Raw genomic sequence first — 19694 nt, forward strand, 5'->3', positions numbered from 1 at the left:
TACATGAAAGACAGCCACCCGTCTGTCACCCTGGCCGCAGCCATTTAGAAAGTCCAGTGGCTGGATACGGAAGCCAGGCGTCCTGAGACTCCCAGGAGTCCACTGGTCCATGACTCCTTGGGCCTCTCTTCTCCATCCCAGAGGCTGGCAAGCTCTGCCCACAGTTCTCAGAGGGAGAGCTGAGGACAAAGGGGAAGGGGAGATGATGGCTGCCCTCCAAAACAGCCTCACTCTCCCCACTCCAAGGTCACACGCTTTTGTTTTCACCATAATAGCTGGTTGCCGTGGAAACGCGGTGTGGCCGACAGATGGAGAAGAGGCAGCTGCCCCAGAAGAACAAATATCCTGTTTTTGTATACAGTACCCCCATGCTGTACCCCTAACAAAGAAATAAAGGCTGGGCCACCGAGAAGGGGGCATCCCCCGCATCACCCCCGCTCCCTGTTTCTGAAGTGAAAGTTGGTGAAAGTTTCCCACAAAGTGTGGGTTACTTTCAGACCCTCCAGAAGGGGGAAAGTACAGCCACCCAGCCTTTGGCAGCTGCTTGTACTCAGGCTGCACCCCCCACCCTGGGACCGAGACTGACAGTTCCCCCTACATCCTGGAGCTCCTAACCACATGTGTACTGATATGACACCAGGCCCTCCAGAGACATGCACCCTGCCAGTCAGGAGGAGAATCAACAAATGTCGGTGACTGAGCTCGCTCTAGTTCATAACTGTAATATAACAGTGACAATACCAGTGTCTCCATTTCTCCATCCCCCCAAGGCTTGCACAGTACTGTCCTCACCGGCAAGTCTGAGATAGAGGTAGTAGCCCATTCTGCAGATGACAAAACAGTCTCAGAGGTGAAGTGGCGGCAAAGCAGTACAGTAGAAAGGCTGGTGGATGTGGGGTCAGGGGACCTGACTTTGAATCCTGGCTCTGCCACTTACTTAGCTGCGCGACTTTGGGTACATTACTTGGCGTCTGGGTTTCTTCACCTGTACAATAAGGGAGTTTGAACTCGGGGGTCTCCGAGGGCCTTTAGAATTCTAGGTTGATGATCCTATAAAGGGATTTCCCCCCAAGTCATACAGTTAGGAAGTGTGGGAGATGGTGTTTGAGTTTCGGTATGTTATTCTGTCTCTCACACCCTCACTGCCTCTGGGGGTGGAGGTGTCATTCGCCCAGAGCTAAACAGTATGAAAGAATACAATAAAATCAGAAATACACAGGCCTTGTAGAGCTAAGTGACAAATATTTTCCCCCACCTCGATGCCCTTGCTCACCCCTTTTTCCTCTGTTTGGCTTCGAGGCAGGATGGTTCAGTGGAAAGAGTGCAGTATTTAGAGGGCCAAGGTTCAGGTGTTACCTGTCACTGCCGATGTGACCATGGGCAAGCCTTAGCACCTCATCTATAAAGTGAAGAGGTCAGGGACCAGGACTTTAAGGCCCCTTCTAGGTCTAAATCCATGACCCCGGGAGTGCTAGATTTGTCCTCAACAGATGTGCCTTTGAATGCCAGCCTTACTACTCTATCTCTGTGTGACCTGAGGCACTTAACATCTCGGCACCTCAGTTTTGTCCTCTGAAGATGGGGAGATGGCACTAGCCACTGTCCAAGCTCCGTTTCATGTTTAGAGCCGTGTGTGATTCTCCTCCACTTCTTAACTCATGCTTAATAACCTTGATGACACTTCTTTTCTCCCCATAGCCCCCTACCCTGATGCCCAGGACTAACCTCTTCCTCCTTCAAAGCCTGGTAGCCCTTTCTTAGGCTCTTGTCATAATCCAGTCAGTCTTAGGGTGTGTACATCCCTGTCCTATCTCTCTCACTAGGCTGTGAGCTCAGCAAAGGCTGAGCCCCTTTCCCTCTGATTATTGGTCATCCCAACTCGTGACAAGAATGGAAGCCTGGGTGAAAATGAATTGAATCAGTTTGAGTCCCCAAGCATCATTGTCACATCTCAGAGCCCATCAAGTCCTGGCTGGCTTCCTCCTTTGAGCCAAGGCTCCCTCCATGTCCAAGATGGGAGCTGGCAATGGTCAGTGACTACCCTGAAGACCAGATTTGCCATAAGGGGATCAGGTGCAGTTGGTGTGGCGTGTGCCCTTGGCATCAGGAGTTTGCCCTTTGTGACATCACAAGAGACAAACTAAAGGAAGAGAAGATGGACTTCCAATAGAACAGGGTTTTCCTTAGGACACCAAAGGTTGTCTAAAGTGAGCACAGACCTGTGGTTTAAAGGTGCCGATGGGGTGATCAAGCTGAAGGGCTACACCCCCTGGGCCATTGGGTGGTCTGTGGTAGATTTGGCAGAAAACATAATGAAGAATCTTAGGAGGGTGCAGCCAATTTCTACCTTGATTCAGGGCTTCTTTTGAAAAAAGGATGATTCCTTCCCCGGTGTCCCATGTGTTTTGGGGGCAGAATGGCATTTCAGATTTCAGAGCATAGGGCTTAGAGTCAGTCTGGCCCTAGCTGTAAGACCCTGGGCAATTCACTTAACCTCTGTTTGCTTCAGTGATCTCATCTATAAAATGAAAGTATTGGGCTAGATGGTTTCTGAGGTACCTTCCAGCTGTAAATCTACCATCCTATGATAAGTACAGTATAGACATTGCACATCAAGGAAGGTGATGGAGAGGTCATGGAGGCCTGCCTAGTGGAGGTATTGTTTGACTTGGGCTTTGAAGGATTAGTGGAAAGAGGGAAGGAAGAATTGGCAAAGGGATTGAGCAGGGGTGTGGATGGAGAAGCACAGGGCAAATTTAGGTGACAGAGGTCCAGTCTGCCTGGAATATTGAGTGCCTAGAGGAGAGTCATGCCAGACGAGGCCAGAAAGTTAGGGTGTCAGATTTGGGAGGCTCTTGAATGCCAACCAGAAAAATTTGAATTCCACTCCATAGAACTTAGTAGGAAACCTTTGAAAGTCTTTGAATAATGAAGCAGTTCAATGAGATCTGTGCAGGAAGAAGATTATTGTGATGGTCATCAGGAGGACAGATTGGAGTAGGGACAGAGCAACGGTGGGAAGGCTGACACAGAGATGTGTGAACATTCACGCACAGGTACCAGACTTAGGGGGATTCCTTCCCTAGCCATGCCCTATGGGGATGATTGGAAAATTATAGTAATAATTACCATTTACATCATACTTTAAGGCTTGCAAAAGGATATACATGTTAACTTCATGTGATCCTTTCAACGACCCAGTGAGGTAGGTGCTATGATTGTCCCCATTTTTACAAAAGAAACTGAGGCTGCCACCCCGTTAGTGTCTGAGATGAGATTTGAACTCAAGTCTTCCTGATGCCAAGTCCAGAGCTCTTAACTACCATGCCACTTTGTAGTCTGCAAATATCCATAACCGAGTTGTTAGGTGTTGCAGTGGAAAGAGGAAGCCCTGCACTACAAGACTCAGTTTCCTTGTCTGTAATATGGGACGGCATGATTCTTGCCCTGCCCTCTCCCTGGGTATCGTGAGGAGAGGATGGTCAGGGTAGAGCGTGGGAACAGGAAAGCAGGCTGAGGACTCATTACCCTCTGCCACCCTCTTTATCCTGTAACTGTGTCATAGTTTACATTCTCTTCAGCATCGCCAGGTCTAAGGCTGCCTCGCTTCCTAATACACTCAGAGTCCCCGACCTGGCAAACGTTTTGTTGTATGAGGTTTTTGTTGTCGTCGGTGACCCCTTCCCCTTTCCCCCTTGACTTCCTCACCTGTGGCTTCTCTGCATTTCTGAGGCTGCAAAACTGAAATGCAGGCTGGTTCGGGGAGGAGGAGGTGAGGGGTGGGGGGGCTTTATGTACATGACCGCAGTGGGTACCAAGGGCTTCCCTGGAAGTATCAGTTCTCAGAAATGAGGAGGCCCAGACCACAATGCTGGCTCACCAAGTCCCCGCTGCTGCCCTGGGCCTTCTCTGCTGAGCATGCACCCCACCCCCAGCAGCCCCGAGAACGGAGACAACACAACAGATGCTGCTCTCTGTGCCCCCTTTCCCTCGTTCTTTCTGACTGCCTAGTCTTAGTGATGTTCCTACAGACCCTAGGGCCTTTAGAAGTCATATAACCCATCCCCCTCAATTCAAGGGAAGAGAACTGAGGTCCCAGATTGGGGAAGAGTCTTGGTCAAAGGCATCCAGCTGATAAGTAGCAAACTTGGGGTTTGACCCTGGATTTTCTGACTGCAACTACAGTGTGCTTTCCTCATCACCACATTTCACCTCTTTCCAGTCAGCTGCCAATAGCAATAATCTACTCTGTCCCTACATTCTTCTTTGTGGGGGTCGGGGGTGGGGGTGGGGGAGGCAATCGGGGTTAAGTGACTTGTCCAGGGTCACACAGCTAGTAAGTTTCTGAGGCTGGATTTGAACTCAGGTCCTCCTGATTTCAGGGCCAGAGCTCTCTCCACTGCGCCACTTAGCTGCCCCTCTGTTCCTACATTCTTGTGTATATTGGAAATTCCTTTGCTAGGCAACTTGGAGAGGACTTCGCCTCAGAGAACGTTAAACGCTGAATCAGAAGGCTTAATTTTCAAACTTTCCTGCCAGTTATGAGCTATGGAACGTTAAACAAATTCCTTTCACCTCCGTGGACCTTCATATCTCTCTCCATAACACGAGGAGGGTGGCCTAAAGGAGCTTGGTGGTCTGTTTCACTTCCGACACTCTCTGTTCCAAGGTCCCTATTAGCGATCCTCTTAAGAAAATAAGACTTTAGAGCTGGTAGGGAGCAAAGCACTTTGAGGGGTTTGGGAGACATAGGGAGACCAGCTGGGACATAGTCACGGGGTCATCAATACATGGCAGTCTAAGCCTTTCCAGCCCCTCCCTTGTGGTAGAAGACTGGGCTTCCTAATGACCTGGCTTTGGCTGCCACCCCTGGGGAACTCTGGGGGCACACGTGTAGCCAGCCACAGGCCTCCTCAGGAAGTGCGGTTTGAAAGGCTCTGTCCCTGGTTGACACAGAAGAGTGACCCCAACAGCCCAGATGAAAATAAATTGGCAGCTGCAGATGATTGCACCAGGTACTGGGCGGGGTGCCACTGCCCACAGAGCCTCGGGGCTGCCTTGGCTCCCACTGTACCACCTGCTCAGAGTGTCCTGGTTTTGTCTAGCATCCTGGTACCATGCCACCCCCTGGTGTTGCTACTGTGGATTTTTCTCTCTCACCTATTGGGAAACTCCACAGGTGAAGATGGGCAGGTGGGGAGTGGGGGTGAGGACGTGTCAGCAGAGCCATGAGAGCAGAAAGAGAGAAGGGGTCGGATAGGAGAGATGTTGTGGAGGAAGAAATAACTGGGCATTTGGTGGAAGGGAGAATGAGGAGTGAAGAAAGGAGAACCTGCTGTCACTATGGGAAGCATGGCTAGACAGTAGTGAATCTGAAAAAGATCTGGTGGTTTTAGTGGGCCACAAGCTCAATAGGAATCATGTATGCTATGACTGCCGAGAAAGATAATGTCGTTGCTGCGTATGATTGTGATGGAATACCAGCGTGCTACAAGGAGTGATGAGCTTGGCGATCTTAGGAAAACATGGAGAGACTTGCATGAGATAACGAAGAGCAAAACAAGCAGAGCCGAGAGCATGTGCTGTACAGCCGCAGCCATGTCATTTTAAGGACAACTCTGAGCAGACGAGCAATTCTGACTATTATAAATATTCAAATTAACTGCCGAGGACATGAAGAAAGACGCCGTCTGTATCCAGAGAACGGATAGATAAAAGTATGTATAGAACGATCTGACGTGTGTGCGTGTGTGTGACTGTGTGTGTGTGTGTCCAATCATAGCCATCGGCGGGGAGGGGAAAAATTTACATGATAGCTTTATTATATATTTAAAAGGAATAGCAAGTTACACCTAATAGATTGAAGTTTCATGTACAATCATAGTATTTTTACATTATACTTTGTTGTGGAAATGCTTGTTTCATTCCATAAATTAAAATTTAAAAAAAGAAATGCTAATATGATGTTAGGTTGCATTGAGACATATGGTATCCAGACCCATTATATACCGCTCTATTCAGACTGCTTCTAGAGGGGGTGTTATCCAGCATCCCATCCCCCTTGCCCACTGTCTTTCTTTCAGTTACCTTTCCTGTTCTCCTTGTAGGAACTGGTCAACTTAGTACTTCATGAGGAATCCAGAGGAAAGGACACCCTAGGCCATCAGCCCCACTCCAGCCCACTCATCCTGGACTTGTGCTGCGGCTCTGGGGCGATCGCCCTCAGCCTCCTGAGCAGGCTGACCCAGGTGAGCCCTCCCAGCCCTGCCTCTGGGCCCAAAGAGTCTCCAGCCTGTTGGGTTCAACTTGTCTGTCGTTAGCCCATGGAGGAGGCAGTGCCAGGGCACGCTGAGGTTTTCTATAATGAGCCAGCACTGTCTCTTGTCTGGTCACACCCTGAACCTGAGAACTTACTGCCCTTCTTCATTCTGACCCTTCCTTCAGAAGCCCCAAGATCTCAAGGTTTCAATCTGTAAAACAGGGAAATATCAGCTTCTTCCTCCACTTGCTTGTGTTTCCAGAATGTGTGTGTGTGTGTTTGCATATTGTATATACACATACATGTATAAATGTGTACCTGCATATATACACATATGCACACATGTTACGTGTTAACTAGATGCTCTTTCTTTTATATACATGTCACTGGCTTCCCAAAGAGTCATTTTCTACCCACCCTTCCCCCACCTCCCCACCACCTCAATAAATCTCTCCCTTGCAACAAATAAGTACAATCAAACCAATACAAAACAAATGAACACCTGGGTCAGGTTTAAGAGTGTATGGCTCATTCTGCACCCGTAGTCTACCGCCTGAGGAGACCCGCTTCCACATCAGTCCTCGGAAGCCATTATTACGCACTGTATTGATCTCTAGATAATTCTTGAAAACCTAATAGAATCTCAGGGTTGCAAAAGCCTCTAGAGATCCCCTTGTGCGACCCCACCCGAGGCAGAATTCCTTTTATGCCGTCCCTGATGGCGCTCCTCTGGAGTTGGGGAACTCATCACTTTCAGAGCAGTCCGTTTTATTTTGGGACTGGCAGCTTTTATAAGCAGTGTAACTATTGGGTCATTTCTGCATGCAGTGGGCCAGAATCTGCCTCTCTGTAATTTCCTCCTCCTCATCACTTTTAGCTTCGCCTTCTAGGACTGATCAGGACAAACCTAATCTCCTAATTTCTGTCTTTCTGTTGCCAGAGCCGTGCGGTTGCGGTGGACAAAGGGGAAGAGGCCATACAACTCACCAGAGAGAATGCTCGGAGGTGCTAGGGGCAGGACACATGGGCTGGGGATCAAGAGCAGAGGGCTAGGGACACCACAGCCGAGGCCTTTAGGGTCCTGTGGCACGGTGAAGAGATCTGGGCCCCATCAGAATGAGGCAGGAGTCCCTGGGAGGCCCCATGGGCATTTCCTCACTAGCATCCCTGGCAGGGCCCATCCACGTGCCTGGGATGATCCTTTGTTACACCCTTCATCATCCTCTCCTCAGTAGTGACAACCCTTCCTCCCCTGTGAATAAACCCTAAAAGACACACAAAGGGAAGAAGGGAAAGAGGAAGTAGATGGTGGAACTGGGAATCAAAATATGGTACCAATAGTGAAAGAAAAGGGAGACAGAGAACTAGGTATTGGGTATGCATCATTTCTGAGCCTAGAGAACCAAGCAAGCTCAGGGGTCAGAAGCATCAAGTCTCAGTCTAGGGCTTAGAGATTAGCAGAGTTCAGTAATTAATTAAAAAAAAAAAACTAGCCTTGGCCCCAAGAGAAGGGTCCCTGAGATTGATTCCAAGGAAGAGATAGAATTTGAGGCAAGCCCGGGGCCTATTGACAGAAGTGACAAGCATTGAACAAAGCATTATCGTTTTAAAGCTGGAAAAGACCTTACAAGCTGTCTAGTCGAATCCTCTCATTTTACAGGTAAGGAAACTGAGGCCCAGAGAGTGTGAGTGATTCACCAGGGGTCACACAGATAGTGGCAGAAACAGAATTTCCACCACCCAGGTCCTCAGACTGCAAATCCGTGTTTTTGCCATGCCATGCTGCTTTGCCTGTGGTGTTGCTGGATAGGGTGCTGGGGCCAGAACTGAGTTTCTAGAGCTGGTGAAGTGAGCTGTTATTATTGGAGCAGAGTGGACAGAGTGCTGGGCTTAGAGTCAGGAGACCTGGATTCCAATCTTGCCTCCGCTATTAGTGCGTGACTTGGTCAAATTAATTTCCCTGAGACTTAGGCAACTGCTTAAGACTTATCTACTAAGACTTATCTAAACTGAGGGGTTGTAATCTACGCCAGCTATTTTTGTCTGCTGAGAAGTTCCCCCATCGTAATGAAATCATAAATGCCTTTGTATAGTTGTGTTGTCATTATTGTGAAAAGTGCCTACTAAGCTTGATAATAACCCCTGACCTTCAGTTCTTCACTCTGACTTGTGTCTAGTTTGGGGCACCCCATCTTAGGATAGAGAACTACAAGGGCAAGTAAGTCATCAACTCAGATACACGGGAAATGGACGGAAGTAGAGACAGGTCTCCGGGTAATAATCTTGAGTGCTGTGGTACAAGCAAAGCACTTGTTTCTTAGAGAATTTTGACCGATTCAAAATAGTTAACCATAGTAAGATGGCTGGAAGAACCCAGAAACTTCCTGGGTTGGCAAATTTTTGCTCTGCTTGCCAGGCAGAAAGACTGGCAGTCAGGAGCAACACTGGCTTAGAGTATAGACTTTGCAAAACAGGAAGGAAGTTGCCACAAGATTGTAAGCATTGTCATGACACAAAGCAGGTTGAAGGGAAAGGAGGAAATAGGCCTGCAAGGAACTTGGTGTGTGACCCAGCAAAGCCAGATCATCACAAGGGCATTGTGGATGTAAATGAAAAGAGCTCGACAAACCCACACAAAGTAGAACAGGCTGGTGTAGCAGGAAGGGCACTGGTTTTGAAATCAAGAGATCCAGATTTGGCTACTTATCAGCTGTGTTATCTTGGTCAAATTATTTCTCTTCTATGTCTCAGTTTCCTTTTCTGTAAAAGGAAGGTGGACCGGATGAACCCTAAGGCTCCTTCTAGAGCTAAATCTTATAGTCCTATACATTAAAGATTCTTAACCTGGGGTTCACGAACTTTAAAAAATATTTGAATTTTGGTAACTTCCAAATAATTGATTTTCTCTGTAATGCTATGTGCTTAACAACATTATTCTGAGAAGTCCATAGTATCACCAGACTGCCAAAAAAATCCATGAAAAAACAAAAAAGGGTTAGGAATCTAGGCTATAAGTGAAATCTGCTGGTATTTCTGTAGCCATCTGTTCTCCTCAGTGACAATAGTGAAGCTGCTGCATTTGGAAATTGGGACCCAGTGGTACCAGGAGGAAAAAGTGGTGGTGGAACTTAATAGGAAGTGGGGAATACTGGATCTGAGCAAATGTATGCATAAAAAAAAAAGTTTCTGTAGGAGGTGCCAATGTTTTTTGAAGGCCTTCTGGGAATAATTCTAAAGATATATCAAAATGAAAAAAAACAAAAACAAAAAACAAGATATATCAAAATGGAGAAGAAGCCAAAAGAATAGAAAAGAATCCCAGAAGGTCATCAAAGGGGCAACTGAGACAATTCCAAAACCATGCTCCTGCTTGCTTATCTTTGAAATATCCTTAGGAGATTTGCATTGAAGGTGTCCTTGATAAAAATAGGAGAAAGGTCAAGGAGGGACTCCATTGACGATCACCATCTTTAGAGTCACGGTGCTGAGAGTTGTAGATAAGGTCAGAGTGCATAGTGCCTACTGCTTGTAGAGGATGTAAATCATTTGACTGAGTAAAAGTCAACCTTAAAAGCTCCCAGACAGTTTCCCACTTGCATGGAGAATTCCATGGTAGACATTAAACCATAAGTTCCTTTTTGCTTTTGTCAGAACTTAGGACAGCGCTTAGTACCTAGTAGGAGCTTAATATTTATTTCCTTAGGGAATGGCCACTCTCTCCATTTTTATTTGACAAGCTTCTGGAAATATTAGCAATACTAATAAGATAAGAGAAAGAAATTTTAAAAAGCATAAAGATAGATAAGAAAGAGATAAAACTACCCCTGTCTGTTGACAACATTGTAGTTTAGTTGGAAAATCCTAGAGAATCAGCACAGATGCTAATTGAAACAATTAATAGCTTCAGCAGAGTCTCAGGCTACAAAATAGGGCCTCAAAAATCAACAGCATATTTACATAATAGTAACAAAATCCAAGAGGCAACAGTAGAAAGGGAATTCCAGATGACTTTAAGATGCATAAAAATATCTGGAGATCAGACTATCGAAACACAGAAGAGACTTGTACAGATTCTGTTGCACCACGTTCCTTAAAGAAATAAAGAACAGCTTAATTAGCGAGAGGCATATTAAGTGCTCATGGCTAGGCCATACCAATATAAAAATCACAATACTACCAAAGTTATTTTGTAGTTTTAACACTGTACTAATCAAATTATCAAAAGGATACTTACAGAACTCAATAAAATAATAAAATTCATTTGGAAAAGTAAAAAATCTAGAAATTCAAGGGAAATAGTGAAAAGAGGTAGAGATGAAGTGGGGAGAGCACTTCGAGACCCCAAAATAAAAGCAGCAGTCATTCAAAACTAACTGGTATTGGTTAATAAATAGAGAGGCATATCAGTATAACAGATTGGACAAGGAACATTTAGAAACAATGGAACTCAGTAACTCACTATTCAATAAACTGGAAAACATAAGTTACTTAGGAAAGAATTCCCTCTTTGATTAAAAAAAAACTTCTGGGAAACTTGGAAAGCAAGCTGGCAGAAATTAGTCTTAGAACAACACTTTTATATCATATTCCACAATGCATTTCAAATGGATATATAACCTTAATATTTAAGATCATGCTATTTAAAAAAACATACACAACTAGAAGAGTAGGTCATGTACCTTTCGCAACTATGGACAGGAGATATTTTCTTAACCAAACAAGATGTAGAGACAATTACAAAGAGCAAAATAGGTAGCTTTGACTTCAGGACATTGAAAAGCTTTTGCACAAATAAAATTAATGCAACTAGGATAAGAAGGGAAATGGTTGAATAAGGAAAAAAAAATCTTTGTACCAAATTTTCTCTGATAAGAGTTTGGTATTCAAGATGTATAAGTAATTAATAGATAGAGTCTAAAAGCCATTCCATGATAGTTAATTCATCAAAGGTTATGAACAAACAGCTCTCAAAGGAAGAATTGCTAATTGTTAACCATAAGAAAGAATGTTCCAAAACACTAATAAAAGAATTGCAAATCAAAACAACCCTGAATTTTCACCTTACACTTTGAAAATTAGCAAAGATGACAAAAGATGGGAATAGCCAGTGTTGGAGGGGTTGTGGGTTGATAGGAATACTAGAAAATTGTTGAGGGAGCTGTGAATCAGGACAGCCATTCTCGAAAGCAGTTTGAAATTATGCAAATAAAATAACTAAAACATCCATACCCTTTAACCCAGTGGGCAGGAAGGAGGTAGACATTCTCCAAGGAAGCAAATTCCACTACAAATTTTATACCCCAAGGAAGCCATTGATGAAAAAAAAAATCCACATACACCCAAATATACATATATAATCGGTATTTTTTTGTGATAGCAAAAAATTGAAAACAAAAAATGATACCCATTAATTGGGAAATGACTAAACAAATTGAGGAAGATGAACATAATGGAATATTGTTATACTTTAAGAAATGACCAGTATGACTACAGAGAAGCATGGGAAGACTTACATGAACTGATGCAATGTGAAGTAAGCAGAGTGAAGAAAACAATATACACAGTGACTGCAACAGTGTAAATGAAAAGAACAACCAAAAAAACAAACAAACAAAAATGGATGTTGTAAATTTGCATAAAACAAGCATAGCTCCAAAGAAGAGATATGAGAAGACATCCTCACCCTAGGCTTCTGACAAGGAGGGAAGTCCACTAGTGTGGTACATTATACATATCTTTAGACTTCTTTGATGTGTTGATAAGTTATGCTGATTTTTTTCTTATTTTTCCCCCTTTTTTGCCTCTTTCTGTCCCATATTATTTTGTTATATGGGATAGTTCTGTTAGAGAGGAAAGGGGAAAGATAGTAGCAAGAAATCATAGTGATGTAAAACAACAAAAGACATCAATAAAACTTACTTAAATATTTGCTTACTTGTTTGGTTGACAAATACTATCCCAGATAAATTTGTTCAGTTTTTTGCCAAGTTTCATAATACGCTCATCAAAGTTGTTGGCCAGTGTTTTGGGGAATGTTCTGTATGAAGTCCAAAATGAAGGTGGATTTCCTATTATGGAGATGTTCTGTTGATTCCCCTGCTTGCTGTTTATAGAACCAGTTGCATCATGCCCCACAGCACTTCAGGGTCTTCTCAGTGAAATCTACAACCTCTAAGTTGAAACTAGCCCAACCATCCACACAGAAGAAACCAAATGGATGAAGAATTAACTTTGGCATGAAGCTGAATGGACAGACCATTGGGTTAGTCTACCAATGCATATATTTGGAAAAGCACTGTAAATGGGCAATAATCCAGACCCAAAAGCAAATTGGAGGAAGAAAGTGGGCTGAGTTGCATTTGGAAATTATATATACCTTTAGTATTCCCAAGCTTCTCCCTGCTACTGAAGTCCATCTCTTTCAAAGATTTATATCTTCTTTGTGATACTATATGGTTTTAATCATGATGAAACATTGTGATCCTAGAAGTAAAAGTGTAAGTGACCAAAGTTTCAACTCCAAGTTAGAAGGAAAAAAACTTCCCAACAATCAACTATCATGAAATGGAAGTGCCTTGTAAGGGAGTGAATCCCCTCTCCCTGGAAGACTTCAAGCAAAGTCTCAGTATCCATTTGGCAAGTATAGAGGGGGTTCCTGTTCAGGTAGAAGACAGACAGAATGACCTGAGATTCTGTGGTTTGGATCTCTTTGTTGAGCTGCTACTTCTCACCACATCCTGACTCAATCTTCCATCTTTGTTTGCTGATGTGCAACTCTTAACTGTACCCAGACATTAAGCCTCCCTTCTCTTGCCTCTCTGGACTTTGGTTGATTTCTGACTGTTTTGGTCAGTGGTTCTGAGTGCTGACAAATCCCTGGCTCCGCCCCACTAGTACTATGGACAATACCCTACCTCTGTCTACTCATGCCCAGGGCTTTTTTCCTTCCACTCAGAGGGCATATGGTTTCTTGACTAGATGGGACAGGATAAGCATGCATGGGAGGCAGCCTGGTATCATGGGGAGACCCTCAGCCTAGAAGTCAAAAGACCTGGATTATAGTCTTGTTTCTGCTACTGGTTCATTATGTGACCTTGGGCTTCAATTTTTTCTCTAAAATGAAGAAGTTGGGCTCAGTGGTCTTTAAGGTCCCTCCCAGCTTAACATTTTATGATTCTCATCTGTATTCTAGGATTTAAGCACAATCTTAGGTTACTTTTTGTGCCTTAATGGATTTGAGCATGGGAGGTACATTCTTCTTGTCCCTTCTCTATACATCCTGAGACTTTGGAGGTGGGTTAAGTTGTCCTTGGGTTGACCCTGCCATCCAGGTGTCAATCAAGCTGTCACGTGACATATAAGCTCTGGAAAGTGTATGCATTGGGGCATAGTACTGTATATGTCTAGGTGGCACAGTGGGTAGGAATACCAAACATCAGGTTAGGTAGACCTGGTGTCAAATCCTTCCTCAGACACTTACTAGACAAAAATCACATCTCTCAGCCTCATTTTTCTCATCTGTAAAATTAGGGTGATAATGCAGGGTCATTGTGAAAATCAAATGAGATAAAGTACTTTGCAAATGCTAGCTAACATTTTTACCTCTATATGGACATGTCACCTGCCTGCCCATATAAATATATATATATATGTATGTTGGGGATGCCTCTGTTCTCTGCCATCTATCAGTCCATGAGCACAGACAATGGGGGACACATGCCCCATCCTATCATTTTCCTCTTCTTCCCCACAGGCTCCGATTAGAAAATAGGATCCAGATTGTCTGCCATGATATCACCTCTGGTGCGTTCCTCTGGACCTTTTCCTCTTGCCTTCCTTACTTTATCCTCAACAATCTGGAAGATACAGTCAACTATTGGTTCTTCCTACTGGGGCCTCTCCCCAATTTGCTGACCAAGTACTGGGACTCTTGCTTTCAGGTTCTTAATTACATTGGTGACTCCTCTTAACTCATTTATAGTCACACATCCTCGAAGCTCAGCTTAGGTAAGGCCTTCCCTGGTTCTTCATTGCTCCCCAGTTACTAGCACTCTCTGCAGCCTCTGATTACCTGGTCTTATCCTTCTCTGTGTACGTATTATGGCTTTCCAGGAGACCGTAAGCTCCTTGAGGGTAGGTGTCATTTTATTGGTGTCCTTGTATTTCCCAGCACCTAGCATAGTACTTCACATACAGTAGGAGCCTAATACATGTTTGTTAAAATAAGACTTTTGTTTAATCTAGCCAAAACAACTGTTTTTCCTCACCCTTCCACCACCAATTTCCCATACTAGAACCTCGTAGCCAGCTCAGCCTTCTTTCAGTGCCGTTGCTTTCACCAGAGGAGCCATACTACTCATGCCCAGTGTAAAGCAAGGAAGCAGAGAAAAGCTGAGTTGAAGTTAGAAAGGGTAAAGGAAATAACTATGGGACTTCTTTCCAGCTAGATCTTCATAATATGGTTTCATTACTATAAATGTTAGATGCAAACTTATTTGATTGTGCTAAAATGTACTAAAATTCCTCTCTTACCCATAATTTCTGGATTATACACAATGCTGCTCTTCCCCTCATTGGCATGAAAACTCAAGAGCTTACTCTAGCTCTTTAGGACATTCAAAAAGAAGACTATTCTTTGTATAGTTCCTGGGAGATGAGCGATCTGGGAGAAACAGTGTTTGTGGGCTAGTAAATCTTGGTTACTTATTTGCAAGGCTGACTTACGAAGTCCCACAGCATGGATTCCAATCTTGGTTCGGCAGCCAACTACCTGTGTGACTTTGGGCATGTCACCTGGCCTGTCTGGGCCTCAGCCTTCTCAGGACTGGACTAAATGGTGTTCAAGATCTCTTCTAGCCCTCAATCCTATGACTCAGCAGTCCTTTGCTCCATGTTACACCGTGTAGGCATCCTGTAAGATGGGGCCTGGTCCTCCTGGGTCTTGCACCTAAAAAGACAAGTCTGATCAAAAGACAGGAAATGATGGTAAGAGTCAATGATCCAAGGTGGAGCTGTCTCCTCTAGAATTCTTAGGATGAGAGGCAAGGTGCTATATTAGAAAGAGCCCTGCCCTCGGAGTCAGGAAGACCTATGTTTGAAACCTGCCTGAGACTACTAGCTGCAGGACTCTGGTCAAGCCACCCTCTTACCCTCAATTTCCTGACCTGGAAAATGAGGATAATTGCCTCTAAAAGCTTTGTTTCAAGGATCAAGTGAGATTATATGTGGAAAGTTCTTTGTAAACACAAGGCGCTCTATCAAGATTGTGGATTTAGAGAAGGAAGAGTCTTTAGCAACCGTTGAGTCTAAACCATTTCCAACTCCATTTAGAGAGACATAGGAAGTGAGTAGTTGAACCGGAATTTGAATGCACACCTGATTCCAAGTCCAGTGCTCTTTTCTCCCTTGCCCGTCTGTCTGTGGCTCCTAGTCCTGGGTGTCAGAGGCTGGGTGCTGTCCAGCCTGGGACAGGGGAGTCCTCTTTCTTGATATAGGAATGAGCAGGGAAGAGCTGCTTCCATGGGGGCCAGTGGACTTTGTGGTCAGCAACCCCCCCTACATCTTCCATCGTGACATGGAGCAGCTGGCTCCAGAAATCCTCAGGTACATGAACTTTCCCATCCTTGGAGGAGGGGCCTGTATAAGAGGAGATAGAGAGGGAGGAAAGGAGAAACCTACTAATTTTCTGGAGTTGCAGGGGAGATGTTGTCTGGTGGACCCAAGGAATCTTTGAGGAAGCATGTTCTTTGACTCACTTGGGGTTTCTTCTGAGTCTGCTGCCTCAATCCTTTAGCCCTGGGCTACATGATTATTTTAGCATTTGCTTTAGCACATTATAGTCATTACACCTGACTGAGAGTGGGTTGGGGAGTAGCCTGGCCCTGACCCTTCAAGCCCAGGCCACAGGAAGCCACCTTCTCCTTGTTCTTGCTCCAGCTATGAAGATCCCGACAGTTTGGATGGAGGAGAGGACGGCATGAAAGTGATAAGAGAGATCCTGTCCCAGGCACCTATGCTGCTGAAAGACTCAGGGTATGAGGAGAGGGAGGAGCTGGGTGGGGGTTTTCTGGGGTAAGGTGCCCCCACTGTTCCCCCATCCCTTATCGCATGGGTGATCTCCCCATTGGGGAGATTCTACCCATGACTAAGGCTGATCAGCACCACTTGTGATGACAGCTTTTCTCCAATGCCTACAGATGCTTTCTACCACCCCTGAACATGACCTGAGGTAGCAAAACATAGAATGGAAAAAGTTTAAGCTGGTAGTCAGGAGACCTGAGCTCTGCCACTGACTTCCCTGTATGATCTTGGTTAACATACTTCCTCTAGAGAGCATAGAACTTTAAAGCTGGGGGAGTCATAAGAATTTCCTTGGGCCTCAGTTTTCCAATCTATAAAATGAGGGAGTTAGATGAAATGGCCTGTAAGACTTTTTTTAAAAACTTTATTTATTTTTAACATTCATATTTTTAAAATTTTGAGTTCCAAATTCTCTCCCTTCTTCCCATCCCTCCTACAACTCATTGAAAAAGCAAGTGATATGATATCAATTAACGTGCAAAATCATGCAAAGCATTTCCATATTAGCCGTGTTGCAAAGAGAAAAGCAAGAAAAATAAAGTGAAAAATGTGTGCTTCGACCTGCACTCAAAATGTATCAGTTTTCTCCCTGGAGCTGGATAGCATTTTTCATCATGAGTCCTTTGGAATTATCTTGGATCATTGTGTTTATCAGAGCAGTGTATTCTTTCACAGCTGATCATGAGACTTTTCAAGAAACCTAGTAATAATGACAGCTCACATTTGATCTAACATTAATTAAACTCTAGAGTCTATAAAACATGCTGCATACATTATCTCATTTGAGTCTAATGACCCACTGAGGAAGGGAATGCAAATATCACCAACCTCATTTCACAGGAGAGAACACTGAGGTCCTGATGTCCTTCACAGTCTGCCATTCTGAGATATGGGCCAAGTCATTTTCACCGGGCACCATAAGCTTCCTCCTTGAAAGAAAGCTTCCTTCAACAAAAGTGCTGAGTTTATTCTACAGATAGATTGACTCTCACCAGGATTGGCGGGGGAAAGGCTGGAGTGTCCCCAGCTGGTAAAAAGCCAGTTGGTGATTCTGAGATTTCCTTAGCATTTTAAGGTTTACAAAGAATGTCCCTGTTGTGGGAGGAAATGCAGGTATTGTTATCCCCATCTTACAGAGGGTGAAAAGTGAGGCATGGGCCCAGAGTCGCAAAAGAAGTAAGGGGAAGATGCAGAACTTTAATTCGGATCCTCTTGACTCAGGACTTGGTGCCTGTGCCAATATATTCCACTGCCTTCTAACCAGACCTTTTGTTTCTTTCACTCTTCACAGAAGCATCTTCCTAGAAGTTGACCCTGAGCATCCAGAGCTGGTTAGGAATTGGTTACAAAGCCGGCCTGATCTAGGTCTCTCAATCTCGGCCACACATGTTGACTTCTGCGGCAAGTAAGTCTTTTCGTCCCCATGGCTCCCTCTCTCTCCACCCTTCTGGTCTTTCCTATCCACGCCCTATGAATACCCTCAGTAAATATCACCTTGACTGTCCCTGTATGGTCCTCTTGCTCCTGACCTGACCGCTGGGCCTTTTACTCTAAGCCGTGTCTCCAGCAATGGGGATGGGCTGCACTGAGTTCTTCCCACTCTCAGCCAGTCAGTCTTGAGGCTAAAGGCAGACATCTGTGAGTCCACCAGTGGCCATCATCAAGGCTCAATCCTGGAGCCAGGGTCAGAGGTCGTTATGTGACTAAGGAAGAGTTTTCCTCTATTCAAAGCTAACTGAGCCCTCTGAGGAGCAACTCCCCAGCTGTTCGGTCCCTGTTAACTTAGATTTTCTTAGTAACCCAGGACTGATTTGAGCTTTCATTCTCTCAGTCTTTTTGCTTCTTCTTTGTCTGTCTGGGCAGTCCACCTCTCCGGGAGGCCCAGTGTTCGTGGGTTCAGGGTTTTCTTGTTTTTCCTGATGACTCCTGGTACCTGCCTTATTTCTTCCCATCTCTTTTAGGCCTCGGTTCCTACATATTCACCAAGTCAAGAGGTGCTGGCAGTAGGGGCACCCAGAAAATCCCAAACCTCCAGCTTATGGGAGCTTCCAGCAGATCCATCTTCTTAGGGTACTGATAACACAGCAAGAGGCAAGATCATCCTCCCAGGATTGGAGGATGCAGGAGTGTGGAGCTCTCCAGAGTGGAGGAGTGGGAGTTGGGGGGTGGGGTGGTCTGGCGTGATCTTTTTCCATCCAGCCTCTTGCTACCACGATGCTTAAGCTTAGGATAGACTCTGGAGGGTCTTTACCCCCGTCCTGGGCCCATTCAGTGGTAGTGATGGGAGTGTTTATTCTCTTGCACAGAAATATTCCTTATAGACCCAAAGGAGAACTTACCACCTCCTCTCCTTATCCCCCCAACTCCCACCCCATCAACAACTACTACTAACCAATATGGAGAAAAACTAGAAACATGGATCTTTTCTTAAGCGTGCTGATTTGGAGCTGGGAGACCTAGATTCAAGTCTGTCACCAATTTTGCCACTACTAGCTGTGAGATGTATGAGCCTCAGTTTCCTCTCCTGTTGAAATAGGAATAATAATGTTTGCATCCCCTTCACAGAGTTCTTAGAATCAAATAAGATAATGTGCATAGCGTGTTTTGTAAAGTCAAGAGCTTCACTAATGTTAAATAAAGGTAAGCTGTCACTAATATTATGTCTCTTGAGAAGTCAATCTATTGCTTGTGAGTGTGTCTGTTGAGGGGATGGTGTGGGAGGATTAGTCAGTCAACAGGCATTTACTAAGCCCTTACTTTGTGGTAAGGGCTGGTGACTAATAGGTCAAGCCTCCCCAAAGTTTCTGTTCTCAATCGAACCTTGTATTTATTTAACTAAAAGGGTGGCCAGGCCAAGTGGCACACTGCCTTTATTCTCTCGTTCCCCCAAAGCCATCTGTTGGCTTTTACAAAAATATTAGCTTAGCCTCACCTTGTTTTTTACCCATCATTGATTTGTTACTACTGGAGATTTTGGCGAAGTTAGAAACTGAATCTGTGAAGTGAATCTGAATCTGAGTGCCATTAGCCACCAGAGCCCTTGGCTTCTCAGAAGATATTTGCTTTACTGGGTTATTTGCTGGAGAAGAGAATAATCCTGAAGATTCTGCCTTCTCTGCTCCCTAAAGGGGCAGGCATTTTATGGTTTGGGCAAAGCTCACACAAAGACTAGGTTGGCAGTTTCCCTCCATTCCAGAAGCTAGGTGGTGCAGTGGTTAGAGCACTAGAAAGCATTAGAAAGATCTGACTTCAAATCCAGCCTCCTGTGTGACCAGCCAGTAGTTCTGGCTCTGATGTCCATGGACAGTGAGAATAGTCATCAGCAGATAGACTGCTGGTCCTGGAGTCAGGAAGA

General features: G+C 44.7%; 1 protein-coding gene across 1 annotated transcript in view; it reads left to right on the forward strand.

Annotated features, from left to right (window-relative positions):
* Positions 1 to 19017, forward strand: part of HEMK1 (HemK methyltransferase family member 1) — a 42939-nt gene extending 23922 nt beyond the window's left edge. The window contains exons 5-11 of the mRNA XM_036737480.1: positions 6108 to 6248; positions 7200 to 7264; positions 14013 to 14062; positions 15754 to 15862; positions 16196 to 16291; positions 17631 to 17744; positions 18301 to 19017. Coding sequence (XP_036593375.1) covers positions 6108 to 6248; positions 7200 to 7264; positions 14013 to 14062; positions 15754 to 15862; positions 16196 to 16291; positions 17631 to 17744; positions 18301 to 18346 — 621 coding nt within the window. The 3' untranslated portion in view covers positions 18347 to 19017. The remainder of the gene's footprint in view (positions 1 to 6107; positions 6249 to 7199; positions 7265 to 14012; positions 14063 to 15753; positions 15863 to 16195; positions 16292 to 17630; positions 17745 to 18300) is intronic.
* Positions 19018 to 19694: the final 677 nt, after the last annotated feature.

This window comes from Trichosurus vulpecula, chromosome 9 (genome assembly GCF_011100635.1).
Source record: "Trichosurus vulpecula isolate mTriVul1 chromosome 9, mTriVul1.pri, whole genome shotgun sequence".
NCBI classification, from domain to species: domain Eukaryota; kingdom Metazoa; phylum Chordata; class Mammalia; order Diprotodontia; family Phalangeridae; genus Trichosurus; species Trichosurus vulpecula.